Genomic DNA, 14,857 nt, shown 5'->3' with positions numbered 1-14,857 from the left:
CTGAACGTCAATTTTGGCAAAAGGGAAAAAAGAACCATGTAAGAAGCCCATCGGGCCAGATTAAACGATTGGCTTGGGGTTGCATTCTCCCGTATTAGTGTGTACATGGGATTAGTGTGCACAAAATTAGTCGTTTCCGTTCTACCATCCACCCGCCTCTTCTCTCTGCCCTGCTGCTTAGGATCTTCCATGTCGATTCTTCAGGTTCCAATTAGCGAACTAGCCAAGGTTTAACATATCACATTAGTATTTTTTTGGCTGGATTAGTATATATTAATCTCTCTCAATTTTCATATTGCATCAGTATCGAATTTATGCTGTTATGCATAAGATTTTGTTGTTTGATTATATCATCTGTGACGCTACGATTCTATGAAGAGTTCATATCATAGTTTTAAATAACGCGCTAAGGCTCGTAGCAGCGGACCTCTTCTAGATGTTATAGCGGTGCTATAGCGCGCTAAGGCTCGTAGTAGCGGACCTCTTCTAAATGCTATAGGGGTGCTATAGCGTGCTATTTAAAATGTTTGTTTATATGTTTGGATCAAAGTCCCTTAATGCAGGACCGCTTTTAAACGTTATAGTGTGTTATTTAAGAGCATGGTTCCTATTATCGTAATTGTGATGCAAATTATCTTGTAGGAGTTCCTATTATTACATTTTTTTCTCCTTAAGTTGAACTTAAAGATTGTCTGTATTGCATACTTTTTTTCTACTTGGCTTGCCCCCCCTCTCCCCAATACTCAAATCCTGGCTCCGTCCCTGGGTGGCCCCATCAGGTTTTAACCAGGTTCGGGCCTCCGAAGAGTAATACCCTACAACCTGCTTGTTTTGATTATTCATGGTAGAGAGATACCTCATGCGAGAGGTTACAATGGTGTATGATGTTGCTACCGAGAGTTTCTATCTGAGAGTAGATGCGAATGAGGGTTCCCTGGCCTCCCCTTGTATAGGCGATGGAGGTCTAGGGTTTACAGAGGGGTAGATGAGATCTAAGTCGCCGCCGACCTTGCCTTGGAGGGCAAGAAGGTCCATGGCATTCACCCCTTAGGGATTTTCCTTTGTCCTGGGCCTTCTGGGCCCCTGGTGACCTGAGGCCGGGCTCCCTTGGGTGAGTCACCCCCGGTGCATGACACCGTCACCGACCCACGGTCGGGCGAGGTGGTCGCCGCCCCCCAGGCCGCCCCACACCACGAGGTCGACGACAGCTGCATCCCCCCTGGCTGAGTCACTGCGACAAGTCTCGGACCCCGTCGCACCCAGATCTAGCCCAGACGGGCTCCCGGGCAGGAAGCACCCGACCAAGGCAGAGGGAGGTGTCGACCCTCCTGACATGGCAGCCATCCCCGGCTCGGCACAACCACGACGGCGCACAAGAGGCGCCCCACCAGCGGCGATGCAGGCTTGGTTTGAGGGAAGAGGGGAGGACGGAGAGTAGAGGCCGAGGTGGGACGCCCCGCCAACCCAGGCTTTGCCCGCCGGGGCCTCTGCCCGAGAGGACGATGCCCGGCGAGGGGGGGAGACCTTCCTTCTCTCTCAAATATTTCTCCACCACCTATTCCCGGAGCAGGATCCTCTGACGTACGGCAGCGGCGAAGCTACGTGTAAGTCTGTGGGGTCAGTTGACCCCACAGCTTTTTAGAAAACAAGCCTAAAAACACTGTTCAGTTATTGTTCATACTGAAGAAAAAAATTCAAAACATTCCATTGACCCATAGATACTTTAGGCTGGCCTCGCCGCGGACGTACGGCTCCCTTGCGTAATTGCGTTCCACGCTGGTGGTCGGCGGCCAGCGGGGTCACAACTGTGCAGCGGCCACTACCTCCCTTGGGCCCTCTCAACCCTTCGCCACCCAACGACCTCTACAGTAGGCACTCGTGAGGTTGGTCCGGTGAAAAAGCCATCGTGGCACTGTGGGCCCGGTCTGCATCCCGAAAATCTCACTCTCATCCGGAATACGGAATCGACCAACCAGACCACAACGCACCGCGCGCCACGCCCGCCTGTCTCTCGGCTCTCAGCATGGACGCGGCGGAGAGGAGGCTAGCTCGCGTCACGGCTCACCTCCTGCCCTCCTCCCTCCCGCTCGCCTCTGCCCCTCTCCTCGCGCCGTCCCCCGCTGCTGGGTCGTCGTCGCCCGCCGGAGATAGCTACCGGCGCGTACACGGCGATGTCTCGTCGGAGCCTCCGGAGTGGCGCGCCGCGACGGACGAGGATGGAAAGGGATTCGTCGACATCATCTACGAGAAGTCCGTCGGAGAGGGCATCGCCAAGGTCAATCATTTCGCTCCTACCAACACCCTTGTAAAATTTTGGGTTCCAAGTAAACACCAGCCGGCGAATCGAAGCTTGTTTCTTGACTAGTCTCTAGTACCATTCCAGCACTACATTATCGTATCTAATTATTTGACTTATTGCATTTCTTGTTCAAGATCACAATCAACCGTCCTGATAGGAGAAACGCATTCAGACCACTGACTGTCAAAGAGCTGATGCGTGCCTTCAGCGATGCTAGAGATGATAGTTCGATTGGAGTTGTCATACTGACAGGGAATGTAAGGCTTGCCCGTTCTGCTAGAGGAACAGCAAAATTTAACCGTTTATACGTCTGGTCATGGTGTGTTGTATGTGTACGATGTGGACGGAATCTTACTTTGATCTTTTTGGTGCACAGGGATCCAAGGCATTCTGTAGCGGCGGCGACCAAGCCTTGAGGGATTCTGATGGGTATGTTGACTTTGATAGCTTTGGCCGGCTCAACGTTCTAGACCTCCAGGTCAGATATGCATTCCTCTGACATTTTGCACAGAGTGACCTACTTGCTTACGGTACAGACGAATTGTTATGCTATGGCCTATTGGTGTGTTAGTGTTGTACTGTTCAGCGTCATTTTTGTATCAAATGATTTTTAACTCTGAGCACATCAGCTAAATCATTTCTCCAGGTACAAATTAGGCGCCTTCCAAAGCCAGTTATAGCAATGGTATGAGCATTGCCTTCGCTATTATTTCATAATCGGTTTTCTTTTATTATCCAACATATTGGTCCTGTTGAGTATGCTATCAGGTTGCTGGTTATGCAGTTGGTGGTGGACATGTTCTGCACATGGTGTGTGATCTAACAATTGCAGCTGACAACGCGATATTTGGGCAGACTGGTCCAAAGGTGTTTCTCTGGCCAAGCTTGCTTCTTGCTTCCTAGTATGCAAATTGAAATTGTAGATTTTACATAGTAAATTATATTGTTGCCAGTTTTAAATCCTGTATGAAAGAGCAGTCTCCTTTTGAAGTTTATACATGTGGAACTTGCTTGCCTTCTTTTTGCAAGGAGTTTTGCTTGCTAGTGTGCAACATGATTTTCTCCACACAACCTTAGCATCTAATACAACGCTTTTTTATGCACCCCTGATACCATGGGTGCACTTCTAGTGAGTTCTGACAGAACATAACCAACGTCAATTTCTGGTAAAATAAAACAACGTCAAGACTGACAACTTTGTCTTCACAATAGCATATTTGGATAAAAATCAGTAATCCACCTTTTGTAGTCTTACTCAGAGTTCAACTAAATTTATTCTTGAATTGCTCGGGGGAAGTCAAAGCTATTGAATGTGGTTACCGTTTACTTATGAACCTGGTTGTATAATAAATGAATAGATAAATTATTTTGCTTCACTGAAGCCCATTTTAATGATTTATAATCAGGTTTTGATTTGTGATATATCATATATGTAGAATGACTTGGCGTGCCACTCTAACAGGTGTTATGCACGCATTTTTCTATGGCTTCCTCTATTCAAATTTGATTATATTTCCTTTTGTCCTGAAGGTGTATTACTTTAATAGGAAACATTAAAGTTTAAGAAATGCGTGCTCACAGGTTAACATAAGTATAACATATTGATTTCAGCTTCTTCTTCTTCTCCTGTTCATTCATGTTCCTTTTTTTTCCTTTCTATAAACACTACCAGTTTAAAGTTTACACGTAGCTTACTTCACATTTTCCCTCTGTGATTTGCATGACAGGTTGGAAGCTTTGATGCTGGCTATGGCTCTTCCATCATGTCTCGATTGGTAAGCTACCATACTAATCTGGTTGCTTCATGTTTGACTAGTGATCAATTGAGATGCCCATTCCCTTTGTTCTTGTTAAGAACATACAACAATTATGCCCCACGCTAGCTGCCAAGTGGGGAGTGAACTCTACGTCAAGCACGACCATTACTACCGTGGAACAATTTTGGTCACTTTTAGAAAATAGCAGCAGTGCTTTCTATCTCATTTTATCTCTTGTGGACAGGTTGGACCAAAGAAAGCCCGCGAGATGTGGTTTCTGTCACGGTTCTATGCCGCTGAAGAAGCAGAGAGAATGGGACTCGTCAATGTAGTTGTACCAGTGAGTGCCCGAATTATTGATTGCAGAAAATAAAACTACTTATTAGGCAGTTGTCTGCTACTTTCATCTAGGATGCAGGTTGCAATATGCCCCAGCTAAGGTGCTTATGAAACCATGTACTTGATATATCCTTTGCATATGCAGCTTGCTGATTTGGAACGCGAAACTGTGAAATGGTGCCGGCAAATCTTAAGGAACAGTCCCACAGCCATTCGGGTGTTGAAATCTGCACTCAATGCAGCTGATGATGGTCATGCTGGTCTTCAGGTATTAATTTGTGGAGTGTCAAAAAGTCAAACGAATCATGGTCTTGTTCAACTGGTGATGGGATGTTCCTGTATGTCACATACACACATACTATGTCCTTGTAACTAATAATGTAATGGGACTTGTGCTGCAGGAGCTCGGCGGGAATGCGACATTGATCTTCTACGGTACTGAAGAGGCCAAAGAAGGAAAGAATGCGTACATGGAACGACGACGCCCTGATTTCTCAAAGTTCCCCCGGAAACCATGACTTCCACTCGATGGTTTCGTCGTCTTGTAGTAAATGTTATTGGATCTCTTCCCCTCCTCGATTTGTAGGAAGAACCCACACATTTGCCATCTCCCGTGGATAGTGCGGACATTGTTATCATCTACAAAGTGCCAAAATTTTGTTGACAATCTGTTGCCGGAAATGCAGTTTGTGTACACGAAAGAAAATGCCATATTTGTGAATATCCTTGCAATGTAATATATACTTACTATTGAAGTATATGTAGAATGCCCAATGTTCTCCATCAGTTTGGACTTTTGGGTGAATAGTTGGTGCATGAAACTTTACATGGTATTGACTACTGCGTTTGCTCACCCTTATTCACAAACGTGGATGCGAGAGTGCCTGTTGTGCCCGCATTTGAGGCAAGAGTGCCTGCGTGTGTGTCTGTGGGGGAGGTATATGTAGACACACATAAAGGATATAATTCCCATTAGTGTAATCATCATTGGCTTAGCGCTATACTCAAGCCAATGGTGATTACACTAGGACATCCTACACCACTTTCCCTTGCCCGATGAAGATTGATCAACCAGGCCACAGAGAGGTGGAAGAAAACATTAGTTTTTGAGAAAACTAATTCTGGTTGTACTTTTTTTAGGGCTTGATGCTGGTTGACCTAAGGCCCAGTGAAAAGCCAAGGCCCAGCCTGCCTGATGTTTATCCGTCCATGCGGCCTGCGCTTCTCATCGGCGCGGATCTCCTACACCCACCACTCAAAACAGCAACCGCCAGGTCTTCTCCACAAATAGCACGCCACGTCTCAAATCAAGTCACAGAGCCAGGTTTGCCCTAGCCCCTTACCGCGCACCGGATCGCCACCTCTTCCGCGGCCGCATAAACTGTCGAAACCACAACTCCACAAATTTGCCTCCCCTCTTTCCCCAGGTTAAACAACCCATCCGGAGCCGGAGAACGTCAGAAGAATCCAGAGGCACCTCCGAGTTTGTTGGCGATGTTGCGCGCGGGAGGAAGCCGGCTCGTCGCCCCCGGACTCCGGCGTCTCCTCGGCCCGGACGCCGGCGAGAGGGCTGCGCCGGGGCTGGCGGCGGCGGGGGCGAGGGCGTACCACGAGCGGGTGGTGGACCACTACAACAACCCGCGGAACGTCGGGTCCTTCGACAAGGACGACCCCAACGTCGGCACCGGGCTCGTCGGCGCGCCGGCCTGCGGCGACGTCATGAAGCTGCAGATCCGTGTCGACGAAGGCACCGGGAAGATAGTCGACGCCTGCTTCAAGACCTTCGGCTGCGGCTCCGCAATCGCGTCGTCCTCCGTCGGTGAGCCCTCAAACCGCTCCCCCGTCCCCTTTCCCCACCTTTTCTCCCGCTGGCGACTTGTTCTATTATATTCGTTGCAATCTTTAGAGGTGGTTAGCTTCTGCGAATTGTATCGAGGAAGATAATTTGTTGATTGGTTGCTATAGTGGTGCATTTATTTCGAATAGGGAGGGGAATTTTTAAGGATGAGATTTTCTTTACTGATTTGTAATCGATTTAATTTGATTGGGCCTGGCCAATTGACAATGACCTATCGTCGAATCCCTACTTATTAGATGATAGGATGTTTGTAAGGACGATTCTGACTGTGAAACATCGCCAGAAGAGATGATTAGTGGGTGCCGAATCTGATTAGATTAGAAGAAAGATAGGAGCTCTAGTGCCAATGTTATTGATTGGATATTGCGCTTTCTCTGGGTCTATTTTAGTTGCTTGCTGTTGAATTGCCCTGTGGCATTTAATTTTGTTTGATGTTTACTGTCGGCACAACTAAAGTTTGGCTCGCAGACCTATTCATACAAGCTGTATGAATATGATAGGAAGTTCATGCATGGAGCACAGTTCATCTTAAGAATTTGCTTAGGACACGGTCCATTCGCCAGGCTTGTGGATGCTATGCTATTGCTGGTATAAGTGGTCTTTGATCTATTTGCCTTCTTAGTTTCCGATTTTTCTAGGCTTTGTATAGGGATGTTTATCTCATAGAACAATGATGGCTCTAGTTCATTTTCAGTTTCTAGAATTGATAGTTGCTTATCCAAGTTAGAAATGAGTGTTCTGTAATGCTGAATAGACACCTTTGAAAAGGTTTGTTTATTATTTGGAAGTATTTATTTTTGTAGATCATGCCCCAAAACAAAAGGGTCTCAACACTATTGCTGCTAGTAGTTGATAGTCTGACAATTGGGCTGAGGCAGTTTGTGTTCATTTTTCTGATGTACTCCTATGCTTCTATTTCCCTGCAAGATGTATGATACCTACATTAGCAAATCTTAAGTGCTGAAGTCAATTCTTGACCCCACCATTGTCCTTGCAGCTACTGAATGGGTGAAGGGAAAGCAAATGGAGGAAGTAGTGAGTATCAAGAACACGTAAGTTCTCCCAGATATTCTTGATCCATTACATTATTTTAACGGGTGTTCCTGTCTTCCCTGAACATTTAGTGTTGGCCTTCTGTTTGTCATTTTCGTATTGTTGTTTACTCTGCATTCACTGAACAGGCGTATCTATTAAAGTTCAAAAAAGCGCTAGGCGTTAGTTATGCGTTTGGCCACCTACTTGCTCTTTTCTAGGTTAGGCGTGATTAGGCGCAATTAGGCGGTAGTACTGTAGGGTGAAGAAATAAGCTAATTAAACCACAGGCCCATCTTCCTATTCTTCTACTACTAAAGCTCCCGTATGTGCACAGTCGACAGAAATCTAGGTATCCTCCTCACGCCGCCTCTCCCCCTTGTCCTCTCTCTCTTGCTGCATGATGTCGCCTCTATCCCTCTTCCTCTCTCTCCCTTGCTACACGGATGGGAAGGCCAGTGAAGCTCGATTTCTTGCTGGAGAAGCTCGATCCCTCGCCGGAATCAGTCGATTTGTCGTCGGAGTGGTTTAATCCTCATCGGCAAGGATGAATCCTCGCTGGGGAGGTGAAATCCTTGCGGTGGAGATTGATTTCTCGCCTGAGAAACATTGATTCCTCGCCGGAAAGGCTGATTTCTCGCCAGACGCTTTTTTGAGCCAAAGTGGGGCGTTAGGCCAACGCCCAGCGCTTAAGCGCGCCATTTTGAACTATGGCTAATACTCTTGTGGTAGCTCTGTAACAAAGGTCCTGATACATAGTTTCCTTTGCAATTCTGTACTCTACCAGTATTAATATATGGGAGATTGGATTGGCCTACTTCATTCACTCTTGATTATTTTACGATAACCATCTATTACCTCCGTTCCAAATTAGTTGTCTTAGGTTTGTCGAGATACGGATGTACCTAGCACTAAAACGTGTCTAGATACATATCTAAGACAATTAATTCAGGACGGAGGGAGTAGTATTCAAGTTTTTGTTGTGGCATTTGATTGTTTTTGAAGAATTTTGAGAAGCAAAAAATGTTTGAGAATGCATTAAACCTGCATGCTGTAGATCTGCTTACTGGCATTTCATTACATTGTCAAGGTCTTTCCAAGTTACTAATAACATGGTCTTCTTGAGTTGCTAAAAACAACCAGCTTAGTTTTAATTGGCGATTGTACTGGGTGTTGCTTTTGGTTACATGTTTAATGAGCTTGTTATAGTAGTACAAGCTGGTCTCTGTCTTTAGAGGCTTTATATGACTGTTAACACTAATTGTTTGGCTGTGTATATTTGCAAATGAATATTGATGCTAATCACATCAGGGGAAAGCTACAGCTCATGGTCTTAATCTCATCAGATGAATCAACCCATTTCCTTCTTTTTGCTATAATTGCAATGCGGCTGCTGATGACTCAATGTCTTCAAAATGCTGTTTATTGTTCAATATATCAACCCATTTCCTTCTTTTTGCTATAATTGCAATGCGGCTGCTGATGACTCAATGTCTTCAAAATGCTGTTTATTGTTCAATATATAAAACTATTAACAAGCCCTTTTAAAAACAATAACAAGCTCCAATGCTCTGTTTTCAGTGAGATTGCAAAGCACTTGTCACTTCCACCAGTAAAGCTCCATTGCAGTATGCTTGCTGAAGATGCAATTAAAGCTGCCGTGAAAGATTATGAATCAAAGAAGGCGAAGCTGGGAGACAGCCCTGCAGAGAAGGCTGCCGAAGCATGAACATGATATATGCTTCTGTTCTATGAGGGTGAGAAATGGTGTGCAATGTTGACAAACTCCAGTGTTGTAGCATGTATCATAAGGATGAACACGAACAACTTGAAATAAATGTGATGTCATGTTAGGAGAAGTTGTGCATGTATAGCAGCTGCTAAGAAAATTTGTGCATGTATAGCAACTGCTTGGAAGTCTTAAAAGTACACTTGATGTCATTTGCCCGTTCTAAAAAATATTCGGTTCTATATTGCTGGTTATTTTGTTGAACTTGTCTGCAGGTTGCTAATCTACGCTTTGATTTTTCTGTGTGATGCCATGTTTGCCGATCAGAGACTCAGGCCGGCTGCTTCCTGGAGACGTGTGTGCTCCATGAGGCAGTTAACCCACTAGGGGCTGAAGCCCAATTTAGGGGGTGTTCGGAATCTCTCCCGTCAGCTAACTCCGCTCCTCGCGCGGTCTGAGCCGCTCCCAGCAATATAAAATCGTCGAGTGTGACTGTGAAGCATTTCCAACTTGGTAAGGGGATCTACAACCGGACCCCTTGAACAATCCCTAAATGTTCAAGCTGCTCGGACCGGAAAAAGGACGTCTGAACCATCTAGCACCCCAGAACCACTTCATATGTGAGGCAGATATAGGGTTGTCAGCTCGAATCGAGAAAAGCCACTCAACCAGACCCCTCATAGCCAGCCCAAATGTCTAAGCGTCTAGCACCCCCAAACTCATCCTATGTGTGCGTGGATATCGAGTGGTTTGCAAGCGGCCGCCACCTTGGACCGTCCCAGGCTGGCCCAGTGTCTGACCCTACATATACCCTACCCTGGACCAAATCCTAGCCCATAGTCAATACTCTTGACCGCTCAGCTGCGCTCCACTGTCTGTATTCTCCCCTCCTCGCCCTTTCCCCTCCTAGCACCACCATGGCCAACTTCGGCAACAGATCCGGCAAAGTCCGACCCCGTTGACTGGCAGGTACTCCTCAAGAAGGAATCAACGTCTGCCCAGGACGACGAGGAGCTCGCGCTCTGTCGATCGCAGAAGGACATGGGCGAGACCGCGGGAGCTCCGCGGCCTCCTCGGTGGCCCATAGGGGTAGCAGCAGCTCCACGTCGACCCACCACGCTTCGCGCACTCCCCGGTTAGGGGTGGGGGAGGGGATGGTGCCGAACACCTCCAGCCCCTGCTCCTCCTGGAGGATGTTGGGGTGCTTGTGCCCGCACAGCTGGGCCCGCGGCCGCGGCTACCCGAGTCGGAGGCGTGGGCCGCTCGTTGCATGAGGTAGAGAGCATCGCAGGCCGAATACAGCCGGTCTGGCTGCGGGTCATGCAGGTCCGCGCTCGAGCCACTGCCGCCCACCGACGACCTCCGCGACGTCATCCATTGATCCTTCACAGGTGGAGACGGACGCCCACCTTCGCCGCCGCAGAAACGCAAGAAATCGCGACTCGGCATCGAGGAGTCCGAGTGGCTAACCCCGCAGAGGGCGGCCGGCGAGGCGAAGGCTTAGCGCCTCGACAAGGAGCAGGCCCACGCCGCTTGATGTCTGGCTTGGCTCCCCTCCTCGTCCTCCTCCATACGGCAACACCACTACCGATGACGACTATGCCCCTCTGGCTGCCGACGCCTACACCGCGGAATACTGCCACTGCTCCGGAGACCGCAAGGGGAAGGGACCAGCGATGAAGTGGAGTCCGGCGCCCCCTTGCTCTATCTTATCTATCGTGGGATCTTCTGCAATATGTCCAATTAAACTTGCTATGTCCGATCTTTTGTGAACTTGTATGCTATGTCCGGTTGTAAATTAAACTTGCTATTTTCAATTTATGATATATGCTATGTTCAATTTATCTAGGTGCTACCCTCAATTTTTCTATCCATGGGGTTGCATGGATTTGAGGGCTCGGATATGTGGGAAACAACCGTGGACGCGGCCAAATAAGGGGAGAGGTGACAGGATGCGCGTCCATGAACGTGTAGGGGTCAAATTAGGGCATTGCCGATGTAGATGCTCTATTGTTCCAATTTCAGGTGGAGCGAAGGGCATTGCCGCCGTAGATGCTCTATATTGTTCCAATTTCAGGTGGGGATCCTCTCGCCCCGGTAATTATTAAAGAAAAGGAAAACCCTTCAAAGATAAAAACAAAAAAGCACACTGGAATTGCGATCGGGCAGGTGCAGTCAGGGAGTACATCAAATGGAGCTCTCAACTGCAGAGTTGAGCTCGACTGCACCAACTCCAGATTGTTTCTGCTGGAGTACCTGTCTTTTCCTACAATGGATACACACTTCATTCGGCACGTCAGTCTCAAATCCAGGTTAATAATGATGTAACATGAGATGTACTCCCTTCATCTCATAAGTGTCTCGACCTTACAACTAGTACAAAGCTGAGACACTTATTTTGGATCAGAGGAAGTATAAGAGCGTTTATATATCACTAAAGTAGTGATCTAGTCGCTCTTATATTTTTTTAAGAGGGAGTACTTTGTTTGCAAGGTTTCTCCCGCCAAATATGGCTGATGCGGTGATGCCTACCAATATACACGTACCAAAGCGAGAGGCGAAAGTGAAACTCTTTCCGTTGGCTTACTTGATCCTTGTGGATGGGTAACATCAAGGGTGCAACAGCATCACCCGATTACACTTGGAAAGCAGAACTAGAGATTCAGAAATACAAAGTGGGCGTAAAGAAACATTCAACGGCTTCGATAGATTCGAATCACGGGGGAAAACAAAATACTCTAGAGAAACAACACACAATATTTTCAGAGAACTTCCCAGTGTCAGCGCCACACATATATCTGCATCTGGGGAGTCCGTGTTCTTCAACTACCCAAACTCACATGCCATGTCCAAGGTAATACTCACATTGTTCTGCAGAGAAGGGAGATAAATTATATCAAAATAAGAAAATGGAGGTTTATTTCTGTAAATACCATATAATAATGAAGGAAGCACTGGATGAATTCTCATCTTAAAGGCAAATTATACGTAGCTTAAATATAGAAATGGGGAACTAAAATTGAGCTAACTCTCAGAACAAGCTAACTGACACGAGCCATCAACCTGCATAATGTACTGAGATCCAAGACCTTGTTGTTTGTGCGGTTTTCGGCCTAGTTTTCCACAACAACAAAAAAAGTACTGAGATCCCAGTGTGTGCACAAGCTCTGAATATTACATCTACTATTTAACAATATTGTTGGACAAACTACGCAAAGATCTAGCAACATCACACCGTGGGAAGAATCGATCATCTATATTCCATATCCGCTAGCTAAATACCTTTACTAACATATGCTCATCTTGGTTTGGGTGATATGTAAATGCATACCACCTGAAAGATAATTTAGACAAACAACATCTACACACTGCTGAGCTGACTGCAAAGGTACAGCTCAAAGCATAGATTTTAAATTGTTCATTTGTGTGGCATTATACTTCAATATTCAGAAGGTCTAGCGACATCATGAATTTCTTAGTGGAAATACAAAATAACTAAGATTCCTTGTTCAAAATAAAGAAAAACATATCAGGAATATGTTTTAGTATGCGCAGAGGCATCAATCCAGTGTTGAAGCCTGAAGTTCTCCAGAACAGTGGGCAAATCAAGGGTAGATAAATTGATAGTATAGTATTTTCCTAGATCAGCGGTAGCTTAACAGCACACCAATCAATTATTCATTATACATACTGACTGTACATGTTATCAAGTGTATATACAAATAAACATAAACACACATTGCTCCATGGGGGAAAAAGGGAACACTTTCCACCATGTCACATTACTGTCTATTCTGTAAGACCCTGGAGAGTAATGTCATGTAGTAACATTCTTGAACAATGTAGCACAATATGATGTAGCATTGTTAAATAATGTAATGTAATGATTGGCAACATCCTGCGCGGAAGTTATAGTCCGAATTGACCTTGACTAAATACAGAGTTCATGTATGAACTATTTCTGAGTCTTCTTTCTCTGGAGATACTTTCTGTTGACGTATAATGTGTTGCCTAGTCTCTTCCATCAGATCGGTTTTTTGGTTGCATTGGCTAGAGCATGCACTTCTACATGGTATCGGAGCCAAGAGGTCTTGAGTTCAAGACCCGGCTGGCGCAATTAAATTGCAGCCCACTTTCGGTCCACGTTTAGGCCTGAGGAAGCCACACGTGAGGGGAAGTGTTGACGTATAATGTGCTGCCTAGTCTCTTCCATCAGATCGGTTTTTTGGTTGCATTGGCTAGAGCATGCACTTCTACACTTCCGAGTCTTGATAACAAATCTCACGGGCAATTATAAACTGAGAGCTATTACAGACTCAAAGATCAAAACGAGAGATATGCCGCTCTATTGCTCCAATACAAACTCTAAAACTGGCAATGCATAATCTCTACAAACATGACAGTATCATTTCCAAAACCAATAGTACCCATTAGGAATCTAAAGAATGCAACATCCAGTAATTATACAAGACTGAATACAACACACGAACATGAACTAATAATTCCACACGCGCACTAATCTCATATGAAACAACAGTCCACGGCAATTACAAGAGGAATACAAAAGGTTGATATGAAACATAAAATGTAATGGGAGAAAAAAGGAGCCTAGTATACCTAGTCTCACGCTATGGACACCTTGGCGCCGACTCCCTCGAGCTGCTTCTTGGCCTCCTCGGCCTCGTCCTTGCTCACTGCCTCCTTGAGCTTCTTTGGGAGCCCCTCGATAAGATCCTTGGCCTCCTTCAGCGCCAGGTTGGTCAGTGCGCGCACAACCTTGATGGTTGCGATACGCGCGCTGCTGGGCACCTCCTCGATGACCACGTCGAACTCCGTCTTCTCGACCGGTGCCTCCTCGGCCGCCGCCGCGGCGGGAGCCGCGACCGCGGCAGCGGGAGCGAAGGAGGCGGCAGAGACGCCAAGACGTTCTTGGAGATGGTCGACAAGGTTGCGAGCCTCCTCAAGGGTGAGCCCGGCAATGGCGTCGCCGAGCTCAAGGACCTTCGGGGACTCAGTGACGGTGGAGGCGACGGCGACGGCGCGGCGGCGGCGGTTGGCGACGGGGAGGGTCCTGGGGGCCGAGGCGGAGGGGGATGGTGAGGAAGAGGGGAGAGAGAGGATGGAGAAGGCGGAGGAGAACGTGGTGGAAGCCATTGGGAGCTCTCGAGGCTTCGCTTCGGGAGTGAGCGGGAGGAAGAGGAGGAGGAAGCGGGGACGGAGGGGGATAAGATGAGGCGAGGGGATAGGCGACCGGTGCTATCTATATAATCAGCTTGGTGAGTGGCTAATGGCTGGACTTCTACTTAGCAATCGCAACGCTGGATGAGCAAAGCCAATGGGATCGTTGTTTATTTCCTCTTTGCGCCTCTAAGTTTCTCTTATTATATATAAACTAACCAGGTATAACTGATTGATGAACAAAATAAAATAAATACTACAATCCAAAGGCTACCCCGATGGCTCTCCTCCCCCCCCCTACCTCCCCCTCCGCTTCCCCTCCTCCCTTCTTCCCTCTCCCTCCGGTCACCGCCTTCCTCGGTGGCTCCCTCGAGTCGTCCTCTCCCTCCCTCACCCTCCTCTCTACCGTCGCCGACGCTCCTCTTCCCATGTGTTGGATCTCCGGCGGTGGCGTCGTTGCTCGGTAGTCGGTTTTGGGCACTGCAGTATGAGACCGAGTCTGACTCCGAGGAGGACGTTGTCGTTGGTAGCACCGTGCCTGTGCCGACACTTCCTATGTTGCGCGGGGACCAACAGAGCCACAAGTTTGCTCTGGGTGGTCGTGGTCGTGCCCGGTGCGCTCTTCGTCTGTGAATATGGTGGATCCAGGTTGGTCGCTCGTCGCT

At 47.2% G+C, this 14,857-nt stretch overlaps 3 protein-coding genes across 3 annotated transcripts; 2 read left to right on the top strand and 1 right to left on the bottom strand.

Moving 5' to 3' along the window:
• Nucleotides 1-2,008: 2,008 nt before the first annotated feature.
• LOC123078727 (1,4-dihydroxy-2-naphthoyl-CoA synthase, peroxisomal) lies at nucleotides 2,009-5,155 on the top strand (the record flags this gene model as incomplete). The annotated part of the gene is given in 9 exon segments (XM_044501318.1): nucleotides 2,009-2,275; nucleotides 2,434-2,556; nucleotides 2,676-2,777; nucleotides 2,946-2,984; nucleotides 3,068-3,166; nucleotides 4,027-4,074; nucleotides 4,301-4,396; nucleotides 4,541-4,663; nucleotides 4,797-5,155. Coding segments are annotated over 9 exon segments (1,014 nt in total), but the record flags the coding sequence as incomplete, so codon positions are not given.
• A 595-nt stretch (nucleotides 5,156-5,750) lies between these two features.
• Nucleotides 5,751-9,268, top strand: LOC123078728 (iron-sulfur cluster assembly protein 1). Its single transcript, XM_044501320.1, has 3 exons — nucleotides 5,751-6,214; nucleotides 7,251-7,305; nucleotides 8,867-9,268. Exons 1-3 carry the CDS (start codon nucleotides 5,890-5,892, stop codon nucleotides 9,012-9,014), a joined length of 528 nt encoding a protein of 175 aa, XP_044357255.1. The 5' UTR covers nucleotides 5,751-5,889; the 3' UTR covers nucleotides 9,015-9,268.
• Nucleotides 9,269-11,574: 2,306 nt separating this feature from the next.
• LOC123078726 (50S ribosomal protein L12-2, chloroplastic) lies at nucleotides 11,575-14,284 on the bottom strand. Its single transcript, XM_044501317.1, has 2 exons — nucleotides 13,632-14,284; nucleotides 11,575-11,885 (listed from the first exon to the last, which is right to left on the bottom strand). Exon 1 carries the CDS (start codon nucleotides 14,166-14,168, stop codon nucleotides 13,638-13,640), a length of 531 nt encoding a protein of 176 aa, XP_044357252.1. The 5' UTR covers nucleotides 14,169-14,284; the 3' UTR covers nucleotides 11,575-11,885; nucleotides 13,632-13,637.
• Between the last annotated feature and the right edge of the window lie 573 nt (nucleotides 14,285-14,857).

Source organism: Triticum aestivum, chromosome 3D, assembly GCF_018294505.1.
Source record: "Triticum aestivum cultivar Chinese Spring chromosome 3D, IWGSC CS RefSeq v2.1, whole genome shotgun sequence".
Taxonomy (NCBI): Eukaryota; Viridiplantae; Streptophyta; class Magnoliopsida; order Poales; family Poaceae; genus Triticum; species Triticum aestivum.
This window is presented reverse-complemented; position numbering and strand designations above follow the sequence as displayed.